Source organism: Parasteatoda tepidariorum, chromosome 10 (assembly GCF_982258835.1).
Source record: "Parasteatoda tepidariorum strain Cologne lab strain chromosome 10, Ptep-v5.0, whole genome shotgun sequence".
NCBI classification, from domain to species: domain Eukaryota; kingdom Metazoa; phylum Arthropoda; class Arachnida; order Araneae; family Theridiidae; genus Parasteatoda; species Parasteatoda tepidariorum.
This window is the reverse complement of record NC_141764.1, coordinates 81,762,296-81,787,886: the sequence shown is the minus strand read 5'-3', so window position 1 is coordinate 81,787,886 and position 25,591 is coordinate 81,762,296. Positions and strand designations below refer to the sequence as shown.

General features: G+C 27.6%; 1 protein-coding gene across 1 annotated transcript in view; it reads right to left on the bottom strand.

The window, feature by feature from the left end:
- Positions 1 to 20,765, bottom strand: part of LOC107454452 (cell adhesion molecule Dscam1) — a 106,251-nt gene extending 85,486 nt beyond the window's left edge. The window contains exon 1 of the mRNA XM_071184207.2: positions 20,133 to 20,765. Coding sequence (XP_071040308.2) covers positions 20,133 to 20,208 — 76 coding nt within the window. The 5' untranslated portion in view covers positions 20,209 to 20,765. The remainder of the gene's footprint in view (positions 1 to 20,132) is intronic.
- Between the last annotated feature and the right edge of the window lie 4,826 nt (positions 20,766 to 25,591).

Genomic DNA, 25,591 nt, shown 5'->3' with positions numbered 1-25,591 from the left:
CCTCTTCCATTACCATGATATCGGGGATATACAAGTGTCCCAATGAGGGCAACCGAGTTCGAATCCCAACTATTGCTGGTCGATACGAATTCCCCATCACCTCGCACTGACCACAGTGCTAACGTAAAGTATCCTCAGTGGAAGGCGTATCGGATATTAGAGTCCCCTTGCGGTGAGACTAACAGTGGTAGGTTGGCATGGTTTTTCTCTCCAAGTAACGCAAATTCGGGTTACTTCCATCAAAAGAGCCTCCTCGAAGGTTAATTTCTCCCAATACTTGATCCAAGAGTTTCCTTGTCTTCTGGATTGGGTTCAAAATTACAAGGAATATTCCTCAAAATATAAAGAAATTCGCAATCGCTGTGGAAATTTGCTTAGTTAATTGATTTAAGTGCGTCCATGAATATGATAAAATAACTCTTCTTTTAGAAAAGTTTTATGTGCATGGTCCATTTAACAATTTATCTGTTAAAAATAATTTTTATCAGGAAGTAGCTTTATTTAGCAAAGTAATATTTTTCTTTTATTTAAAGCTTTTGTTAGGTGTAGAAAATAACATTTATTTTGAACCGTAAGATTCATTTGCGAAAAGTAAGTATTTATTTACACTCACTTATTGCGCACAATGACAAGATGTGTGAAGCATAAATATTCTCTAAATTTCTGGAAATCAGATAATCAGTATTCAGTACTAAATTAAAAAAATCAGATAATCAACAAAGATTCCGTTTCTCATGAAGAATATAAAAATTAAAGCATTTTAAAGCACCAATTACTTAATTGTGTTTTACTCAGAAACTGCTCAACTGATTTTTTTAAATGTTGGATTTTGCCATTTTAAATTACCTAGAGTAAAATATTAAAAATCTCAAACCAAAAATTTAATTTGTCTGTTATTGAGCTGAAAAATAACGGAAAAATAATAATTGTCGAAACGTTTTTTTAGCAATTATTTTTTAACGAGCTTTATAATTATTTGATTTTAAAAACTTCATTCTATTCAAGAATATGATATGAAGAAAAAGCCATTATACTCAAGTGCTGAAAAATAGGCACCCAATACTTACGACTTACCAGACATGAATAAGAAGAAACAAAAATGATTTGAAATATAAAGCGTAAAGTAAGCCTACAAAAAGAAAAAAAAATCGAAAATAAGGGGAAGAAACAAATCTAGAAAATCCGAAGTAGCCTAGATTGAAACAAAAACAAAGATGAAGAAAGAATCAAGAGAAAGTGCGTTTAGTATAGTTGGGTAAATCAGAGTAAAATGATTTTCAATGTGATATGGAGAAAATGGTGAGGAACCTATGTCATTAACAAGAAAAACAACATTCATATGAATGAAAAAAGATTTCAAGGGCATCAAGCAGGGGGGATAATTTTATCACTGTCGAGAATGAATTTATGCCTAAGATACTAACCATGTGCAGCAACTAAGATTTATAATATTCTTGTTAACGGATATATCTATCGTGTTGGTTTAAAATCGCGTCTGGTTTGTCCTATGTGAGAAGGTATGTGGTAAATGTCCTAGCGATTTTAGAAACTGATAGGCTTTTAAGAACTTTAATTTTCTTAACAGAAGTGTCTTAAACGGGAGAGAAGATAACAACAGTTAACAGAAGTGTCTTAAACGGAAGAGAAGAGAACAACAGTTAACAGAAGTATCTTAAACGGGAGATAAGAGAACAGTTAGCAGAAGTGCCTTAAACGGGAGATTTGAGCACAACAGTTAACAGAGTGTCTTAAACGGGATGCTAAAGTGTCTTAAACGGGAGAGAAAATTAGCAATTTTATAACAAAGGGGGGAGGTGAAGTTTAATGTAAGGATTAGAAGAAAATGGGCGTTTAGATCTAGTTAATTTCGCCGGAGCTGCACCAACTGTAGAAGGATTAAAATTGCGGTTAGCAGCAAGAGAGGGGATTCTGATTTGCCTCTTCTAGGACACAATGGTTTTCTTGTTCTTTTTTCGTACTTATCTTTATTTCACTCTCGGCTACTACGGTTTTTCCAATTTAATTTTTCACCTTTATTTTCAAATTTTTCGTTGGCGCTATGTTGCTATGTTTTATAATTGTTGGTGCTATGTTTTATAATTTAAATCATTTTTATTTCTTCTCATTTATGTTTGTCAAGTCTTGAGAATGAGTGCCTATTTTTGAGAGCTTGAAACGTGTCAATTTTCGTTTCCATCTGCATATTTTTAAAGTTGATGAAGTTTTTCATTCAAGAAGTATCGTCAATCTGTAGTTTCTTGGCATTATTTACTAAAGAGGTTTATAATTGCCTGCAATAATATATTTTTTGGGTTGGTTATAAAGTTCCAGAAATATGAGAAACGACGCAAACTTTACGAAAACTGAAACTTTAGACTCTATTCTTAGAAAATATTGCGACCGTACTTTTTAGATCACGGATAATATTTTTGTTACCCAAATATTAACAGTCAAAAACTTCATTACCCAAATAAAATTGATACAATTCACAAAATATCTATAGTTATGTATGAAATTCGTTTGAGTATGTTTTTGATTTTTTATGCTATCGATAATTATCACGATATTATCGGTTTTAAAAGTTAAAGTTATCAATAATGATTGCGGTGTTGCCGTATTCTATATTTATAGCGTCATTTCTTCGTAATATCTTCGTGTTCGGCATACTTATGTAAATTATAAGTTGCCGGTAACTTGAAGCCAGAATCTTGTGCTTCTCCCACCGTGTTGGCGAATTTTGCTTAACGATCCCTATAACGGATAAGTATATTAATCTTTTAGATTAAACATCATAACTTTGCTAAATGTTTAAAAAGTTTGTTTAATAAACATGTAAAAAAATTGAAGGTATCCCTTGATGGTTCAATATTAAGAACTTCCTGCTTTTAAATGATAACAAAAGAATAATAAATTAAAACGCTTTCTCTAAATTGAACAAAAGAATCTAAAATTAATCTATATAGTACGATGATTAAAGATAGTAATTAACTATTCAATATAAATTTTAATAACTATTTAACAAAGGCAATATGTTTTAAAGAAGAAAATACATACATACAATATTTAAAAAAAAACTAAAAATGCATTATGTAAATTTATTACTACTTGCATTAAAGATAATCTTTCTAATCTTTGATAGTGAAGTTTGATATTTTAATAGTTTGACAAGTTTCCATTAATTTTTTTTCTTCTTTTTTTGAAACTAATTATATATGATATTAAATTTAGCGCATATTCAGGATTTTATATTAGGTTTTCCAATTTTAATAATTTTAAAACTTTGATAGAAAAGTTACTTTTCTTGTTATTTTTCAGACTAAATTTCTTTTAAATTGGCCAATATATAAACATGATTAAAAAATTAATTCTTCTTAAATATTTATTTTGCATTATGTATCATATATGTATAATATACATATTTTTTCCGTTAAAGTTATGCTCTTGAATATTTAATTGCGTGATTTATTACGAAGGCCTGAATTTCTGACTGAAACATTATTTCACGTTAGTTCTTTTAATATTTTAAAGATGATTTGTTGGAATAATTAATGTTTGATTTTAATAATATATTAGTCAGCATAAAAATATAATAAAACTAAAACTAAGTTAGAGATAGTGTTTGTGACCCTCATTAATTAGTGGAAGTTTTAATAATAGTTCTTATAAAAAAGTTTAGAAAATCATTAAAAAGTTACATTTTCATTTTTAAAAAAATAGTGATTGAGTAAAAAAAAAATAGTTTTTTCCATGCCCTATGTTTTTATAACTGATATTGATATAGTCATAAGATTTAAACTCCTGAATGCATATGGCACCTGAATTTGTTCATCTTACAAACAGTATCTTCTTTTTTTTATATTTAATTCTAAGAAAAACTTAGTAATAAATTTATACTCATCTGTAAATGAACCAAGTTAGACTTTAAATCTATGTACCTAATTAATAACTTTAAAAAATCTAAAGACGAAAATACTGCGTAATGTTTTTAAAGCACAACCAAAAAAAATGTTTTTATTGCCTTTATAGAAAAATATTTCTGAGCAATCGTCATTAGATTATCAATAGATTAAACTGGGGAATTTTTTGTTAAATATTTACAAATACTTAATATTGGATAATTCAGATGCGGGATTTTAAATATGAAATTAGTTTTGCTCCTCAAGCTACCGATTATCTGATTAAAAATGTCATTTTCAGACCCTTTTTTTTGTCAAAATGAAGTTTCAAAACATTATATATAATAGGGGATCGCATAAAATTTACGACAGGGCACATAATTACGAGTTAGGGGAACATAATCAGGAAATAAACTGCATGGAAATTGATTCTCGGAATTGTCATCATACGCCACTTGGGACACTTCCCTATTTTGAACTGTTTCTTCGCGTGTGTTTCTGAAAAGGTAATTTCGTCTATATTTCGTTAAGTATAAGAATTACTTCGCCAGGAGTATATGGCAAAACGAAATTCAAATGTAGGACAAAAATTATATCCTCAACTCGAAACCTCAACATCATTTTGTGGGATTTTTCTTTAGAATAAAACTAGGAGAAGACTAGACAATAGAAAATAAAGAAATAAAGTAAGCTGGCCGGGTAGTTTAGTGGATATATTTCACAGCAAGTATTATTATCAAAATTATAATCTATCAAACTCTTTGTTCCGTAATATTTTAAGGTAAAAACGAATTTTTCGATAAAATGCACTGGCACTTTGATTACCGGTACTTAACCATGTTCGGTACTTTACCGTAAATTGATCTGGAATTTCTTACAGTGCACTCTAACTTTTTCAAATTTTTTTAAGCAAGTACTACACATTTCTATTGTAAAACAGAATAAAAGAAATTCGAACAATTTACTCCCGATTTTAAGAAAAATTAAAAAAATTTCGAGACACCCTTTAGAGGTGCCTCTTAGAGTTCATTAAAATGCTATTAAATTATAATTGAAACCAATAACTGTAAAGTAGAAACTATGCAAAATAATGTGATATGGTATTATGTTTTCCCTTTTTAACAAAGCACTGCACGGAATTTACTTTCATAAATGCTAGTAAATGCTTAGTAATAAACTGCTTACGTAAGTCCGATAAAAAACCACGCTGTTGTAAACAGAAAAATCCTAATGGATACAAGAGCAATAATTTAAATATATGTTACAATAATCGTCAACCAATTACAAATAATTTATCAAGTAATATCCTAATAAATACAGAGAAAAAAAATTCTAGTAAAATTACCGTATTGTATAGTAATAACATTTCCGGTTCTGGTTAAAATTCAGATAATAAACCAAAATACGCCGTATTTATAAACCATTCATTCCGTGATTTTTCCTTTTATATGGTAATGGTCTCCAGAAATTCTGGGTTTCAAAATCATAGTTCTTATTACCAAATGTTTAGTAAAAAATATAAAACTGAAAAGAATATTTAACCTAATAAATTACTTTTATGGCATGCCCTAAAAATTCATGATAACATTGCTAAATTTTGCCGCATTTACTAAAGTTGATCACATATTATAGTGCAATTATTTATAGCTAATTTAAACAAAATCATTACCAAAGCGCTTCGGAAAATTACTAGGGTGTTTAGTGATCCGGTAATGCCAGAAATACGTACATTTAACCATATTCTGGTAGTTTTGACTGTACTTTTTTCTCAGGCCATGTTTGAAACCATTCTTATTGTTAATATTTTGCAAATTGTTTACTATCCATAAACTCTGAGAATAAAAGCAGGGTTAAAATTAGCAGAATACGGTAAAATACAGCATATCTCTGAATCTATGGGAATAAGAAAAAGCTTGGTAATTTCTTACCGATGCTCTTTAGACAAGATTTTGTTTCAATTTACCATAAAATATAGTGTTATAATATGTGATTAAATTTGATAAATATGGCAAAATTTGCTAATGTTATCATGCTTTATAAAAATCGTTTAATCATTTAAATTTACTTTTAAGTTTTGAATTTATCACTAAATGTTTGGTAATAGGAATTATTTTTCTAACTATTGAACTATACTTTTTTGAAAGCAAAAATTTCCGGTAATCCATTACCATATGAACAGGAAAAGTACCAAATGAATGGTTTATAAGTACATTGTATCTTGGTATTATTATCAGAATTATGGGTTTTTTGATGAAATCTCATTTTTATACAATGTGGAAATTTTACCAAAACTTTTCACTTTTTATTTATATTGCTAAGATACACTGATTAATGTAATTAACATATCGCTTGCCATATTATAATTTACAACACTTATAACCATAAATATAAAATAAGTATTTTGAATTTTTTTAAAATTTTTTGTTGTCTGTTAGAAATAAAGTATAATATTTACGGGCTATAATATTTTAAAATGTAATATTAGCAGACCAGTAGTTTTTTACTGGAACATCTTTTTCACGTTTCTAAATCGACCGAAGAAAACTTTAAAAGTAAGAAAAATATTATGTTTCTATTAATTAACGTCCATACAAAAGTATACATAAGAAATCTTAAACTTAAAGTTGATAACTATTTCTTTATTAATTTAAAATAATTAATAAACAGCTATCTTATACTTTTAACATTATCTTTTCATTGCAACCTTAGCTTTGTCTTGGAACTACTAGTAGATACTGTGAATTAAACACTGGTCTTAAATAGAAAATATTTTCTATAAAACTAAAGCATTTCTGCAAAAATGAAATATTATTATTAAGAAAGTTTTCATTTTTAAAAAACAAATTACAATACATTAATATTGCAAATATAGTAATCTATTGCAACATTGCGTCCATTTTTAAAACGTATAGAATTTACAATATTTTTCATGTCGATCAAAAATATTTTTCAGAATCTCTGTTGATTCTCTTATGTTTTTGTTACTAACGAAGACAAAATAATACAAATTATTATGTTTAGATATTTCTAAACAATTTTCTTATTGAAATCAGTTAAATATATTAAGCTAGTCTTTAATTTAAAAAGTGTTTCATTTAAAATTTGCACCATACAATTTAAAATATTTATTAAATGGCTTCTAAAAGATTAGTAAAATCGGTTGTGTAAAAAAATCCAATTAAATGTTTATCATTATTTGCTGAAAATGTAAGTAAAATGTGTTTAAATAAATAATAACATACCTAGTTTTATCCATAAGAATGTTATTGGTAAAAGTAGAAAATATGACTTCATTATAGAAAAAATCCAAGTTTCCAGAAACAACAAGAGTTTCATAAAATTAAAGTTTCAGTTTGGGTTGAAAAGTGCATAAATATCAAACACATGTATCAATTTCAAAACTAAATATTGTTCTTAAAAATTAACTGCAATTTTTCTTAATTAAGTAGTTTGAGAACTCTAAAAGATTTAAGGTTAAAACTAAATCACAAAGTATTTGTTGATGAATCCCAGTTTTTGACATAGTTTTTCGTATACACGTATCTTTTTTCAAAAAGTTTTTACGATTTGTCTTTTTCTAAATATAAACTCGCTTTATAAAATACACGAAATGGTTAAGTGTACAAATTGAGATTTATTTTCCAATATAATATCATTTAAGTATCCTGGTCTGTGCCACTTTTATATCATAATCAATTATGTTTCTCTAAAGCAAAATAAAACATTTTCCACTCAAATGGTTTTGAAAAGCACGTGTTTGTGACTGCTAACTGATAAAGAGTCGCTTGAAAAGTCCCTTTCACGCTATGCTTCCGAACACAAATGAAGCTCAAGAGCAAAGATGCTTGAATGTTTGCTTGGAAATATCTTTACAAAAGAAGGAACTTTTAGGCTGACAGCGCCATCTATTGTCTAAAATATTGTGAGGAATTTTAAGTAAGAAACTTTTTTTGTTACATATCTATTAAATTGTTGATGAGAACACGATTAAAATTCAACACATCAGATAATTATTTTCTTCAAAATGTTTTAAATGATGTTAGAAAATACTATAAATGTTGTATATTTTTTGGAAATTTAATGTCTGGATTTATGGGAAATGAAAGAAAAGGACAGAAATTATACAGTTTAAATACTACCTGTTCTCTAACTAATTCCGCAATATATTCCAAAAATTCCTACGTAAAAAAATATATGTTTTTGGAATCTTAAAGCTATTTACTTTATAAAACACAAATAATGGCCTCAAGTTTTACCTAAATATTCAAACGGACAATATATTTTCTATCTCAAAATATAAATAAACTCATAAAATCGTTATTTATAGTATTGCAACCAATATTTGCAACATTTATTCATCAATGATTGGATAAGTATTATGATTTTATTCTTTCAAACAATTTTTTTTTACCTATGGAGGTCATTTAACCATTACTTTTGATCTAAAGATCATATTTTCACATACTAAGACTTAATTTTAATGATTAAAGGGGGTGGCATTGAATAAGCTAATTACTTACAAAATCAGACTAAAAAGAAACATTTATTCGTAATCTCTAAATCAGCTTACCATTTTACCCGGGAATTTTTATTTTTGACCCTCAAAATATATGTCATAGCCCCCATCTAGATATCCCAGTAGTTAGGCGAAAAAAGTGATTCGAAGTAGTTAGTATTCCTTAATGCTAATCTTAATTTTTGCATATTTCGCTATAGATGAAAAATTTTTGTATGAGCCACAAAAAATTCCTGAAATATGATGAAATATGAAAACAAAACTTCTATTAACTACGAGGAATTCAAAATTTATGCCACTTTCTTGGCCAAACTATTTCTCAGATTGTGTCTTTCCCTTCAATCTTGAGAGTTATAAATAATAATCATAAAAAAAAAATGCATGTTTATTCAGCGCAAGTGCGTTTTTGTGTCTGATTTCGTAACTTAAAATATAGTCTGCGCTAACTAATAAGGATATTTAATGTTAAATTCTCGGATCTTTAAAATTGTGTCCTTATACTTAAAGATTCGATCATTAGATCATATATACTCCCACCCCCAAAAGATCGGGGGGGGGGGGTAATCGAGTTTGGTATCACTGGATATCTCATAAGGAATATTGAATAAGTATCCGGCCGGGGTAGCCTTGTCGGTAGGGCACTGGACCCATGTCCAAGAGTTTGTGGACTCGAACTCCATTGGCCGAAGTGCATGGTGACTGATGCACTTTAAATCTGTCGAGTCGCAAAGTCCTCCATGTTCCCATAACAAACAATACCTCTGGGGGTACTTGATAGGAGATTGATCGTTTTCTAATTCAGGTCAAAATTACGATCTGTGGTTGAATGAATGGGTGTATGAATGGTTCCGCCCTGTAAACGGGTGTAACGTATGGGTATGGCAGAAATCGAATTCTTTGCCATAGATGGCGCCACTGGAAAACAAGAAAAATCGCACCCTCTGCCTTAACAGACATACGAATGCATTCATAAATAAGTATATTTTCCCTTTTTCAAATAGATGTATATTTCTGGAGCTATTTGACCGTTTCCAAATTTTTCTAACACTCTGTAAGTGCTCTATATGTTACTCTTGAAAAATACTTTAAGGAACGAAAGAAGTAATAGTTTGTCAAATTTTTATAGTCATAAGGACTTTCAAGTTCAATAAAAATATTTAAAAAATGATTTTTTCTTTGTTTTTATTTTAAAATAGAAAAAATAAATCTTTATATTCATTCTCACTAACAAGATTGATAATTTAATACCAGATTGATTTCACATGGCTTACTACTCAAAGAACCAACTCTTTTTTGAAAAATTTTAGTATTCGTATCCTTTACGATACTTTTTTTTAAAAAATATATATATATATACTTGATATTCGTAGATGCAACATAAATATAAAAAAAAATTCCAAAGATTTTGACAAATATTAAGCTAACGATGTAACAATGTATTTAAGTACCTCTACAATTTCGAAATTATTTTTTTTCTATTTTCTAATTTCTTTTTTTCTTTTTTGATAATAATTTCCAAATTTTTTTATTTAGAACTCTTTGGTTTCATGCAGTAATTATAAATTTCAAATAAAATTTTAAGTAAATATTAAATTTTAATATCGATGCTGATTATAGAATCGCACAAAATATATTAAATGACGTTAGCAATCTATGGATTTTGAATTATTCCTGTGAAATTACACTGTATACCTTATATATGTAGCAAAACATCTAGCAAATCGAAGCATTTAAAACTCCTTTAATATTATTTTTAGTGATTTCGCAATTAAATTTCACTTTTTGATTTTTTAATTGTTTACAGATTATTTCCAAGAAATATATTCAGGATTTATAATTTTAATATAACAATTAAAATTTCAATTTGGAATTAAATAATAAATACATTTAATTTTGATAATAGAATTTTGTAAATGCATGAAACAATCTTGACAATTAATTTTTAACTCTATAAAAAGAATCTACAATCGATGATATACAATCAATGATAATCCTTTACATGCTGATTTATAAATAAACTAAACATGTTGCAAAAGGAATTATTAAAAGCTTTACACTTCTTTAACAATTTTAAAATTAATTTTACGCTTATAAATTTCAAAATATTTTATTTAGAATTCATAATCTTAACAAATTGATAATGAGTTTCAAATGATAAGTTTGATCGCAGTTCGCTGATCATTAAATTTTGAAAAATATATAAAATAACCACATTGTGAAAAACATTTCGCATCAAATAACGGAAAAAAGCACCCGTCAGGAAGCCAATAATTTTTACCGGAACTTGTTACGGAAAAAAAAGTCTGGTATACCGAAATTTTTACAGTAATAATAACATTAAAATCACTAAAATTACTTTAATTAAATATTACTGAAAAATTATTGTGTAATATCTTACCGTAAAAATGGTTTTTACAGAAGATAAACCGATGTGGGGGTACTTTATTCCATAATTTTATAGAAAAATTTGTACAGTGTAAAACAATCTAATTTTTTGATTCGCGTGAATATATATCTATTAATGCTTATATAAATTTATTTACTGTAATTTTATCTATAAATTTCCTCTATAGGGAAAAAAAAGGATAACGATTTTTGTTTTTTTTTCTTTATAATATTGAATAAAATATTCGTGAAAGTCACTTTATTACCTCAGTTTAAATGCTGAATGACATGCAAATTAAATTGCAGCAATTTTTGAAAATATCAAACATTTATGTTTATGAATTATTTTCAAAACCTGTTTAGGAATATAAAACTCTCTTTTTCAAAAATAAGAACATAGTATTTTTTTCATAATTCTTAAAGTACTGTCTTTTTTCCTTGAAATAAAAGGAATAAAATGCAAATTAAAATCGAAGCGTTCTTTAAAATATTTTCTTTAAGTAAATACTTAAATAGTTTTTATTTTATTTTGATATTAAGAACTATAATCTTTCTAAGAAAATTACGCAAAGAATTTTATTCATACTTTGTGAAAAACTTTAAAAAAGAAAAGCTATATCCGTTGAGAATTTAAAAGCATCTAAAAATAAAATATTTATAACGTAAAATGACTGAAATGCTTGCTTTGGCAGAAATGTGAATCCATTTAAAGTAGATTTGGAATATCAACTTAAAATCATTTTTTTTTGTCTTGCACGAAAGCTTTTAAAATGTTTTAAAATCAAAAGCAAATCGGAAAATGCCGAGCAGACTTTTCCCGCTGGCAGAAAATTTGATTTTAAAGAAGTGTCGTTTACATGAATATTATAATCAAATAAACTATTTGTTTTAACATATTTGATTTTTAAAAATATTCATCAAAGTTATGAAAATGATTTGCGTTTAAATATTAAATATTTATAATAATTTAAAAGCTATACTTTGAATTGTAACATATTCAACACAGCAAAACATGTCGTCATTTAAATTGGTTTTTATGAGGAGAAAAAAGCATGACGATTATAAAAATTGTTTTAAACAGTAACAGTTTTTGTCACTTAAGATGTCCCAGGAGAGCAGCTTCACACTATTGATATATATATATACATATATATATATATATATATATATATATATATATATATATATATATATATATATATATATATATATATATAGAAACAATCTCAACCAAAGTCTCCATCTTTACTACAACTGCTCATGATTTTGAATATTTCGCCTCTTTGTCTCCTCAGAAAATATTTAAAATCTAAAATAAAAACTTTTTTTTCTTTTCAAGTAAAATTCATTACAATAAAATTATCTAAGTTTGATTAAACTATAAAAATGGGAGATTCCAGAAGACGTTGAAAGATTGAAAAAAAGGCAATCATACTCGAATTCATGAAGGCACTTTTCCTTTTAATCAAAATTAATAATGTAAAAGCTGAATTTCGTACAAAGAGTCATAATTATTTGAAGAGAAAACTTTGTAAAATGGCATTTTGACTAAGGAAAAATCATTTCTATAGCTAGTAAAAGTATTAAGTTGCTAGATTACTTTATTTAAAACACCGAAAGAATAATTTGATTTTCTCAATTTGTAACCAGTCACAACATGGGGTCAGTGATATAATGGTCATATTAGGATTACTGGAGAGAAAATTTTCCTTAAAATGAATGAATGCTATTGAATAAAATTAAAATCTTTGATTTTCAAATAACGCCATATTGTTCTTAAAAGTAAATAATCGGTTACTAAAATGGAAAAGTTAATTCTTGCGACTATTAACAAAGTACACTGTTAAAAATCTCTCTGAAAAATTGATTAAATGACAATTTATTCAATTGTTATTTTACCATAATCGAACAAAACAGTCGAATAACCATAATTAAAATGGTATTCAAACTGTTAAGAGTAAGAATATCGCTTATTAACTGCTTTCATCTAATACGGTTATTTGTCACATAAACTAATTTGTCAAGCGGTATTTAGTCACATAAACTAGGTCCACCTAATGAAGCTTGACAACTTTTGCTCTCGCTGCTGGATACACGTTCCGAGAGGGTGAATCTGGCATTTTCATAACCGGCAGAATGGGGTTTGAGTCCCAGCATTGACACCAAAATATTTCCTTTTTTGCTTTCAGCATATAAAGAGTATCCAGTGTCCTGCACTCCTATATTTGCGACCCCTGGACTATTAGAATGAGACACTGTCATTCACGCATAATTGGTAGATCAATAAAGCTGATAAACTATCTCCAATATCCAGTTAATCTTCTTTTTTCAAGGTTTTGAAACCATGCTGGTTGTAAATGGCTAAAAAGCTGTACAGTTTTGTATTCATGGTTTCTTAATCATACTATTTGTAAATGGTTTCATAACTGTTAAGGTAAAAAAGGCTCTTTACTGTAAACTTTACGGTTAATTAAATAGACGAACTGCTGCCATTTATTTTACTATAATTTCAGAATGAGAATTTTAACCGTGTACATGTGTAATTATTATTTATATATTGATGAAAAATACATGAAAAATACACTACAATGAAATGAAAAATACACTACAGATTAAAAAAATCCAGTTACAATGGTGTACAATTTGGGAAAAAATGTTTATTGCAGCACATTTTGGCATACTTTTTTAAAAACATTGAAAGCCGTTTTAATTTTCTAGTAAGTCAGTGAAAACTATAAAATTTATATAAATTTTTTTTGCTTTACTTTGTTTATAAAATGAGCTTACAAATAATCTTTCAATCTGTAAGTTGTGACTTTTTACTTAAAATATGCTTAGACCTAAAATATCAAAGCAATGATTCGTATTATTTAAAATTTCATTGAATAAATAATAAGCCCAGCAAATCTCTATGACATTCTAATGATGAAACATCAAATATATTTTACAATGTTGTAAAAGAAACGTAATAAATATAATTTTCAGCGTCTTTCTCCTAAAACAAAGCAGGAAATTATTTTGATATCATTAAATAAAATGCTTTAAACATAGTATTAGTGAATCTTTGGAAATATAATTCCTCGAAATTTATTTTATATGAAATAGAAGCTAAGTAAAGGAGATAAAAATTACTTCTTTTCTCAGTAGCTTAAAATTTAAAGCTTATGATCGAAACAAACAGTTACATTATCATATGAAAATAGTCATGATAACAAACTTACTTGTTGAAAAAAAGTTTAATGCTTTTAATGACGTCTGGGAGGAAAATAATGTAATATACAGAATGCCATTATATGTCTAGATGTCTCTCACGTAACCTTTCCAATAATTATTTAAGATGTCTAGCAATAAGACTCCTTTATTTACAAAATATATTTCAATTATACCTTATAAAATATTGAAGCAAAAAGTTATTTTAATGATAGTCTAGCTTTTGAGACAAAGATAATTCACATTCTTTCAACGATAAGTTCATTTCTTTTATCAAAATATTATCAATTTAACAAAAGCATTGTTTTGTCATAATTATATTACTTTTTTTCGGATATTAGATGCAAAATATATAAATTACTAATGCTTATTTTCTTTGTCATGGAATTAATGGTCTATCATTGAAAATATTACCTATTTTATGACGATGTCTAGTCAGTATTTTCGATATATCGTCTTCCGTTTTTGTTAAACGAAAAAAATTTGCTTTTTCAGATTATTTATAAAAATCTTCATGTTTTGGTTTCAAATTTCCTCATTAAAATTCGTAACCACATGTCTTTTATTTTACAGCTGTTAGAAAACGTAACTAGATGCGTAATTGTTTAGTCAGATTTTCTTTCTGATTAGAATGGAGATATCTATCTAAGATTAAAAAACTAACTGTAGATAACTATTTACTTCTAACTAATCCAATTCACTACCGAAAAGAAGTTCCTATATATGTTTATTTTTTATTTTTAAAATGTAATGATAGATAAAATTTGGAATTCGCGGCTAAGCTCTCTAAGTCAAAAAAATAGGGAAATTTTTTTGCCTACTTTACTTTTTGTCTCTTAAGCTCTAGATTTTAAGATTTATTTGAATTAAAAGCAGCTATGTTCAAGAACGTTTATTAAATTGTGTAACAATTATTTTTTTGTTTCCATTCGATAAAAGACAATATGTATAGTAAATCTATAATTTTGTTAACATTTAATGCTGAAATATCAAAGTTTGAAAAAACGAACTATAATATTTAAATACCCTGAAGAGCCAAAAAAACTGGTATACCTGCCTTATATCGTGTATGGTCCCCGCGAGCAAGCAGAAGTGTCGCAACACGACGTGGCATGGATTCGATCAATGTGTGAAGTAGTACTGGAGATAATTGATTAATAGTTTCTCTGAATCTGAATTTAGACACTTACGCTGGCTACCAAAATCCCCAGACATGAACATTATTGAACATATTTGGGATGCCTTGCCACGTGATGTTCAGAAACTATCCCTACCCCCTCTTACTCCCACTGGCTCATGGACAGCCCTGCAGGATTCACGGTGTCAATTATCTCCAGCACTACTTCACACATTGATCGAATCCATGCCACATCGTGCTGCGGCACTTCTGCGTGCTCGCGGGGGCCCTACACGGTATAAGGCAGGTATATCAGTTTTTTTGGCTCTTCAGTGTATATGTAAAGGAATAAATGCAAATGATCGAAATTCTTATTTTTTTCACAGTGAGGCGTGTAATATGGCGAAAATAATTCATAATTAAGAATAAATAATGTAATAAATAAAGAATAAATTGGTAACCAATTTTTTATTTTTATAATATTTAGCCTGTTTTAAGTCTAAAAGTTCCTGCTTCTTTTATCATTTTTCAAGAACTCTCAATAAACTTTTTAAAATGGATAAAAAAAAGCCTACTTTGATACGACTAAAGAAGTATGTTTTACAGAATGTTTTCTACTACGCTCATAAAAGTCAAATATAGACAAATATGGAACGAGAATACATAATAAAGGAAGAAATAAATAAAAAAAGATTGATATATAGCTAAGAGCTAAAGATAGAAACAGAGAAAAGAGCACAAATAAAGTAAGTACAAAGTCAAAAATTTCAGAAAAATTTACAGTATAAAGTATCTGCACTTTGGATGCATTATCCATAAAATTCGTTTTACCGTAAAATCCATTTTTACCGTCAAAATATTATAAAGTAATTTTTAGACTTATATTTTTTTCATTAGAGTGATTCAGTGATATTACGGTAATTATTACTGTAAAAATTACGGTAAATCAGATTTTTTTGTTCCGTAACATGCACAGGTAAAATGGATTTTACTGCAAAAAGTACCGGCATATTGATTTCCAAATTTCTTTAAGTAAATTGATCCGGTATGTCTTACATTGCAGATAGAAAAAAGCATAGAAGATATATAAAATTTGATAGACAATAATTTTTAATTGCGCGATGTGAGGAATTAGGAGCAATAGTGAACTAGATCTTTTAATTAAACGAAAAAGCAATATTTGTTTCATGAAATCAAAAGTTTGGCATGACTGGGCCATACAGAAAGAAAGAATGTCAATAAGGGGCTGGCTAAGAAAATTATTAAATAGAAAACTCATCGACAGAATAACCTAAAAGAAGATTCGAAAGCAGATGGTAGAGCCACGATGGCTGAGGGGATAGAGCTTCAGCCTGCGAATGAGTTGACCCAGGTTCGAATCCCCGTGATAAATGGTTGATGCGATTTCTGCTTCCGGCTCTCATCGACCTCAAAGTTGACTTGAAAATCCCCTAATGGTAAACGAAACATTGGTTAGCGCCCCCTTGCCATCGGGCTAAACTTGGAAGAATTCCGTGGGTTTTCCTTTCAATATAACATAAATGCGGGTTAAATTCATAAAAAGTCCTCCACGAAGACTATCTAGATTCAGGAGTTCCTTTGTTTTCGATGATTCAAAATTACAAGGTTACAGAATTGAACGTTGAAAGCCGTAAACTCAGAATTGGGTTGGCTTTTTCACGATAATTATGAAATAGAATTTAAAAAAAGAGAATGATTAGATGAAATAACGTAAAATGTTATTTCATATAACATAAAATGTAATCATAATGAAAACTATAAATAGGAAATCAGAGGAAGGATAAGAATAAAAAGTGTCCGTTAAAGTGTGTAATAAGTTATTAATTTGACACTTTAACTAGTTATTCTATGAAATAACTAGGTATTCTATAAATTAACTAATAAGAGACAGTTAAAGTGTAAAATAAACAATTTATCTAAAACGAAACAACTAGGTATTCTATAAATAAACTAATGGTGGACAATTAAAATGAAAAAGAAGCAATTTATCTAATTTATGCAGCGTATAAATGGTATTTATGGAAACGTACCATAAAATCATTTGTTACAACAAGGATTACTAAAATGACACTTGAAATTACAAATAACATTATTTCTAAAACAAAAACATTTTTTGTTGACCCACTGGGTGTTACACGAACATTTTTTAATTAGAATTAGGGGTGGAAGGTAAACGTATTTGTCGTGCAAGATATATGATATAGATTATTTTACACTTTAACGGGCTGCAGATCGTTATTCTATGAAATAACTAGTTAAACCATGAAATACAAGAGAGTTTTGCACTTTAACGGACACGATCAGTTATTTCATGGAATTACTAGGTATTCCATAAAATAACGTATTTCATACTTTAACAGTAACATATATATATAAACCTATGTTGTACTATAATATAGTATACAATTCCATAAAATACAGAATGTTCCAAAATCTGACCGACCAAGAAATCAAAAAGATTAAGACTTTTCCCTGAACATAAGATCTCAAATCACTATTGTAGAATTCATGACTAAAGGTGAATTGGTGAATTAATTTGAGACGTGACTAAAGATGGACTCATATTGACGAATTGATGGATATCAAAAACACAGATGGGGTTTTACGTCTGGTATCATTTCAAGTCATTGTCGACTGTGAAATGACGTTAGAGCAAACAGCTTTATACATCCTTTCTGATATTTAATCATATAAATCTTTTGTAGCAAATCTTTTTAATCATATATATCTGTTAAAATTACCATAATGTATGGTAATGACATTTCTCGTAAAAATAATATTATTCTGGAAATAAAGACCAAAATATACAATATTCTAACCATTGATTTAGTAATTTTTCGATTCATATGGTAACGGTTTACCGAAAATTTTGGTTTAAAAATTATAATACATCATTCAGTAAAAAACTACAAAACTGAAAAGTAAATTTAACCGAAGTTTTTAAATCATGCTCTAAAATATCGCAATAAAATTACCACATTTCACCATTTCCTTTCATCGCATGTCTTAAAACAATATTTTATTGCTAATTTTACCACAATAATTGCCAAAGTGCTTCGATAAATTTTCCGTATTTTTGTTGTCCCAATAGTGGTGAAAAACATGGTATATTTTACCATATTCTGGAAGTTTTGATTAGATTTTTTTCTCAGTGCTCTAGTAAGTTTTCATCCGCCTGATATATTTTAGCACCTTTCTACTGTAGTCAGTGACATTTTAAAACAAGATGCAGATATTGCATACATAAACTCTGATAGACACCATAGCTTTTAAAACAATGTCAAATTTTATTTTGATACTATATTTAATACACATTTATTTCTGATTTTTATTCCTTTCAAAGTTTTTGAGTATTTTTTTTTGGTTTTACATTTATCAACTGCTTGTACTTAAAAGGTGAATTTAGGTCACTGTTAAATTTCCGTGATATTTACAAAATGTTAATTTTTATGCTGATGAATAGTAATTTATTGTAGCTGTGTGCGAGGAAAAATTTATTTCTTGTACTTTTTTGTGTGTTTTACTTTAAGTTTTTAGTGGTTATACACTGTAAAAAATTCTGTATCAGATTAAGATAAAAGTACCAGTACTCAGGGTGCCCCGCAAAATCCATTTTCACCGGAAAGATTAATGAAACAAAACTCTTATATACCATAATTTCAATGTAATAATTACCGTAAATCACTCATTTACTCTAATTAAATTAATATTACTGTAAAATTTACGGTATGATATTATGCGATCAAAATGGGTCTTACGGATAATGTATCCAAAGTGCCGTAGACCATAATTTGATCCGGAAGTTTTTACAGTGTATTCACTTAATTATCTGTTTATTTATATTATTTTACTTCTTGATCATGTCCTATTTTCAAGAAGGTTATTACTGGATTATTACTGTTAATATATATCTTGGAAATGCAAGAAACCCGTATCCACTAAAACATATAAATGCATAATAAAATATATATTTGGTTAATAAATATCAATACCATTGTTATTAAATTTTTTAATCGAATTGGAAGCAAAATTTTAAGTTGCCCGCTTAATAAAACCAGAAATTTGTAAAAACACTTTTCTCTCTCACTCTCGCCCTTTTTTCAAAATGCGCGTCAGTCATGTTTAAAGTTTAAGCATTTAAGTGCTTAGGGTTGATGTACTCATATTTATAAGAGACTAAAATGGGATTCATATTTTTATATCTGTTCAACCATTTTAAGTTCTTTTATATCACTGCAAAATGCTAATCTGGCAAGCTAAAGAGTAAAGTATATGAATGCAAATATTTAATATATATATAGGAAATAACGGGATACACATCATTTCATTATGTATCTTTCCAATTATTATATTTATATTACTAGTATATGATTAGTTCATTTATATTATTACTAAATTGTATGTACATCACGTTAAAAGTTAAAATACTCAAAATGCGAAATGTTTTTGGGATATATTTATGGGACATTTAAATAGGTTTTATGTTAAGTTAGATCTTTGAAATTATTTTAGGTACCTTTATATTGTTTCAAAATGTGAGTCTGGCATTGAAAATCTTAAAATATTCTGAATAGAAAAGTAAATATATTAATTGAAAAAATGGGATAAACATTTTTTTGATATTTGATTTTGCTTTAGGTACCTTGATACTGTTACAAAATGCGAGCAAGGTATGTAAGAGATCAAATAATCTGAGTGTAAAGATTTAAAATATTTATGTAAAGTTCAAACGGGATTCACATGTTTTTAGATCTTTCCAATTATTCTAGATACCTCTATATTGTTTCAAAATGTGGATCTGACATGTAAAACGTTAAAGTATTCTAAAATCAAAGGGCTAATATATTAATGGGACATTTAAAAGGGATACATATTTTTAGCATCTGTGCAATTCTTTTTAATACTTTTATATTGTATATTGTCATAGGTAGCTATCATTTATTTACTAAAATTATATAAGTGCTATAAAAAATTTTCCATTACCTACCTTGTTGAATCCAATAAAAGAAAGCCACAAGAATCACCTCCGATATTTTCATTGTAAAAAGTATATATTTATACATTCACAGTATCGTTTGTAATGAATGTTCCATCTTATTTATAGTGTAATCAATTATGTGATTTTTTAAAGAAAGGGGGGATTAATTTAATAGTACTGTCTTAAGATGAGACTATGTTGCATTTTTTTACCATCTTCCATATCAAATTATGCTTTACAGCTTGTTGATTATCTAATTTTGCAGGCTACAAAACTAATTCTGAGGAGCTCAATCATTTCAAAAATGACATTTTCTTTTCCTTTGTTCGTGTATTCTATAAGTATTTGCATTAATGTTTTTGATCATGTATCATTCTTTCAAAGATCACAAAAGTGTACAAAATATTTGAACCGCAAATATATGGCAAATATAAAACTGGAAATTATAATCTGTTTTTAAATATCCATGTAGAAAATCTTATACTTTTTTCAAGAAATTCAAACTCAGACTGTCAGTTGATATGATTTTTCTCTCATCATTAAAATGCACGTGGCTGTCGCAACAAAAGTTTTCTTCTCTGCCAAATTCGTCCGATCTAAACAACGGCACAGCACGTCTTTGGTGTGAGAGCGCAGCTGCTTAGCCGAAATACTGATCAATGTTATTTAAAGGTAACAAAAGTAAGAGACCGCGAGATATTAGCGCCATCTGTAAGACAAACTTTTAAGAGTTGATTCGAAAATGATATTTCTTTACTTGAAGTAGCACTTAATTAAAAAAAATATATTTTAAAATTGTATTCAATATGTAAAGTCTTTTATGAAATATATCAGCTTAATAACTCAAGCAGCTTAAGAAAATATTTTTCGAATTTTTGACTTGCAGCATTATTTCTATTATTGAAACAGATCTTTAAAAAAAATTATAAAGAAAACAAGTCTAATAAGCTAGGATTTTAAAGTTAGGAATTGAACTTGCTGAGAAGGTATTAATTTAAAATCAATATTTTTTTCTTATCTGCTAACAGTAAAATGGTGAAATGCTTGAAATAAAAAAATTAGATTTGATTAAGTGTGATATTAAATCATATACTTAAATACCTGAGTTTTTAAAATAATTTTAAATTAAAATTTTAATCTCCTCAAGAATCCTTTATAATATTCCTGTTTAAATCAAATATTGCTCTTTTTTAAGGTTTAGAAATTCCTATACTTTTTAAAGTTTTTTTCTTACTAATCGTATAAAATTACTGAGTGATTACTAGATTGTAATAACTGCCTATAATAACTCCAGATTTAATGTTAATAAACCAAACAAACTGAGTAAAAAGGCGATTTTTTTTCAAGTGAGCACAAAATAACGATCTCCTTTACACTCGTAAAGGGTGTAGTTAAATTTCAACACTTAAAATTGAAAATGATTTCCCCAAGGGCACATACTATTTATTACATACCGTAGCTTTCGAAAACATCAATTAACGTTTATAAATTATTTACAATCGAGCATGAAATGACATGAGATTATTATTGCCTTCCTCGCTGAAATATACCAACTAAAAAAAGTTCACCATTGCAAAATGCACGTCTGTCTTTAGTTGTTTATAAGGATATATGTATTCTTATGCGCATGTCAACTGCATTAAGTAATTTTTAAAATCTAATTTCGATCCGTCTCTGTTTTGTTAAACAAAATTGAAATTCGTCTTAATCTTCATTCTGTGCGATGTCTTGATTTAATTTATACTCTAATTTTAATTTAAGAGTTAGGGTATCGCATCCTAAAATATTTTTTCTTACTTGAATTGTATTTTTAAAAAAAACTTAATTAGTTTTTATGCGTTTCATTTCTTATTGTTATGGTAAATTTCAGTATTACTGAACTGCAAAAATTGCTTCTAAGCTGATACTTCTACGAATTCATGTTGGACAACTATAAAAATTGTGTGAAGGAACCCTTTTTCCAAGTAAACACAAAATCGTGTTTTAATATATAGTTTGAAACTGTGTGTTTGAATTCAGAAACTTAAAATCAAGATCAAATGTTCTTACACGATAGGTTAAATATTTTTGCTTACGAAAATTTGGAAAAATGGAAATTAAAATGTTTTGAGTTTTCGATATCGTCTATAATTGTTTATAATCGATAACAAGCTAGTGACTGTCTGTGTCTGTTTTTAATGCAGAGCTGCTCTTGATCTACAGAAAACAATTTTTGCTGCTGAAATATGTATACACATTTTTGTTGTAATATAAGTATAATTTTACTTTAAATTTTACGTCTCTGTAAGACTATTAAATAATTTATAGAATTGTATTTTTCAGGAACTACTCAGCTATTCCCGATATTTTAGGGTCAGAAATCCATTTCATTCGGAAAAAAGTATGATTTTTCAAAGAAAGTACGTTTTTGTGTCTGATTTCGCAATTTAAAATATTGTCTGCACTAACAAGTTAATCTTTCGAACCTTTAAGATAGAGTCTTTGAGCGTGAAGATCCGATCATTATATCAAAATTTGTTCTGGGGTGGATCGTTTTTTATTTAACCCCTTTTTTGGAAGATACGAATTCCCGTCTCGCCCCCAACCAAAGTGCTGACGTAAAATATCCTCAGTGATAGACGGATCATGAGTAAACGGACCCTTGCAGCCAGGCAAACTGTGGGAGATTTTCGAGGTTTTCCACATCATGTAACGTATATATGGGTTAGTTCCATCTAAAAGTCCTCCACGAAGGCAAATTTTTTCCAATACTTGATCTAGGAGTTCCCTTGTCTTCTGGAGTTAATTCAAAGTTACAATGCAATGGAGTTGAATATTAGTAGCCCTAAACAGAGTGAAAACTGCAATTCCTACAATTATATGAACTAAAACTGGAACTGAATAAATTAAGTTGATGTGTGTTACGTCTGTAAAAAAAACTTTGTAAAAATATATTTGACCACCATGAATATCCAAATTAACATATAAAATCATAATCATACTTCCAAAGCATTTTGAAAAAGAAATCATTAAATAATTTAGCATATGCAGCAAGCGTAAAAAAATTCTTATCTAATAATGCATGTAGTATAAATGCGTGTTTGGAAAATTTAGAGAAAATTTATTTTCCGAAAATATTCAGGTAATAAAAAATTATATAGATTTGACTTAGTATTTGTTGCAAAAATTCCTAGGAATAAGCTATTAAAGAAATCAAATTCTTTTATAAAAAAATAAGTTTTATATGACTTTAGTTTCTATAAATACTGTTAAATTAATTTTCAGAAAACTGATCTTGAGACTGCATTACTGCAATTCAGGAATATAACAACGCATGAGATATTAGATTTCTGTTAAAAATAGCTTTCTACATTAATTTTCGATGTTTGGAAAAGTTAATTGCACTTAAATGTCAAGCGTTTCCTTCTTTTATTTTAGTTTTTGAAATACCTGTAACATACAAATATTAAAAAAAAATCTTATTAAAATTAAGGATTATCAGTAATTATAAGTAAAACTTTATAATTTTCTATAAAAATGCGAACAAAAATAATTATGAGAATTATTTTTTTTCAAGCTCTATGTGTAATAATACTACTATATAAACTTATAAAAAATACAGATAAATGTGAATAAATATTTTTTTTATTTATTCATGAAGCGTTTTCTGAGCGTTCTTAACAATTTAAATTCTATGAATTTCAGCTTTTCCGTCGTTTACTTATTACATCATTAATATTTAATAACATTAAATGAAATTTTAATTTAATGTGTCTTTAAATTTAATTGTTTTTACTGGTCTTGATACTTGATTTCACATTAAAAATTTCTGTCGTACAATATAATTTTAAAATATAGGGAATAAATTGCCTTACACGTTTCTTTCTCTTCATTTATCTCATCTCTATATCTCTCATCAATATATCATCAATATATATATCATCAATATATATATCATCAATATATATATCATCAATATATCTCTATGAAAAATATATTGCTCCTTTAAACGGCCTTAAGAGCCATATTTTATACGTCTGCACAAAGACTTGCATATACTAAACTTTTTATAGAGCAATACTATATGAAACGCTTACCTAAGTAAGCTTAAAATATTGTTTTCAAATACAATTTTAAATATTTTTAAATTCTATTTATCTAATACATTCTTAAATCCATCCTACAATTAAATACATTTTACAAAATCTTATCTATCTATTCTATACAAAACTTTTTATAGAGCAATTCTATATGAAATGCTTACCTAAGTAATTCATTTAATATTGTTTTCAAATACAACTATAAATATTCTTAAATTATATTTATCGAATGCATTCCTAAATATATCCTATAATTAAATACATTTTACAAAATCTAAAGGCTTTAAAAAAAATTTTTTTAGCAGTTCACATATTTTTATTATAAACCATGGAAAATTTTACACTTATCACTTATCGACTAAACTGCTTGCTAATTCTAGATAATAATATAACAGTTAAACAGTTTTTAAAAAATTGTACTTATACGAAGAATTTCGGCAAAATTGTTGTCTTGTATGGCAATGACATTTCGGGATTTAAAAAAAACATTTCTGGTAATAAAATCAGACTATATGGTTTATGAATCGTTCATTTAGTTAAATTTTTCAGTCATATGGTAACAGTTTATCTGAAATTCTGGCTTTCAAAAATTATAGTTCTTATTACCACACATATAGTAAAAATTGCAAACCTAAAAATTTAATTTATCCAAATAAATGGTTTTTATGCCATATTCTAAGATATATCGATAAAATTACAAAATTTCACCACAGTTATCAAAATTTATCACATGCTATGAAACCAATCTCATATATAACGTTTAAATAACAAGTTTCAAATATTTCTCTTTGGCGTTTTGTACTTGTTTGGTATCAACGATAAAAAAAAATCAGATTTAATATCTGTAGTCTATGAGTCGAATGGTTAACTACAAAGAAACAATGATTCAGGTTTAGTTACATAATGTAAACAAACATAAATGAAATTGAATCTCCGTCAAACATTTATGTTATTATGTTCGATTTTTTTAAAGACGTTTTGAGTAATTCATCTATATCAAAAATGTCTGATACGCAATGACGTTTGAAAATAGAGAAAATAAATTACATTACAAGTTTCTTTCTTTTCAATTTTTTCGTCTCCGTATCAATATATTTCTTTGGAAAATATATTGCCTCCCTTTCATGGAGTTGCTCTTAAAGCTACTTACGGAAGTGCTGAGCTCAGTAGTTATTTTACGCCAAGAGAATATGAAATGTCAAAAGAATTCTAAATTATTCGTGAGTTTCGGTTTTGTTTGTTGTTGTACTTTGACACCAGAGTAATATACAACACGCACTCTGAAATATTTATTCTCTTAGATTTATGACCCAAAGCTTTAGTGATAAATTGATTTGAAAAATAGTTTTCTTACTTCGAAAACTGAATGGTTTTCTATAAATTTAACAA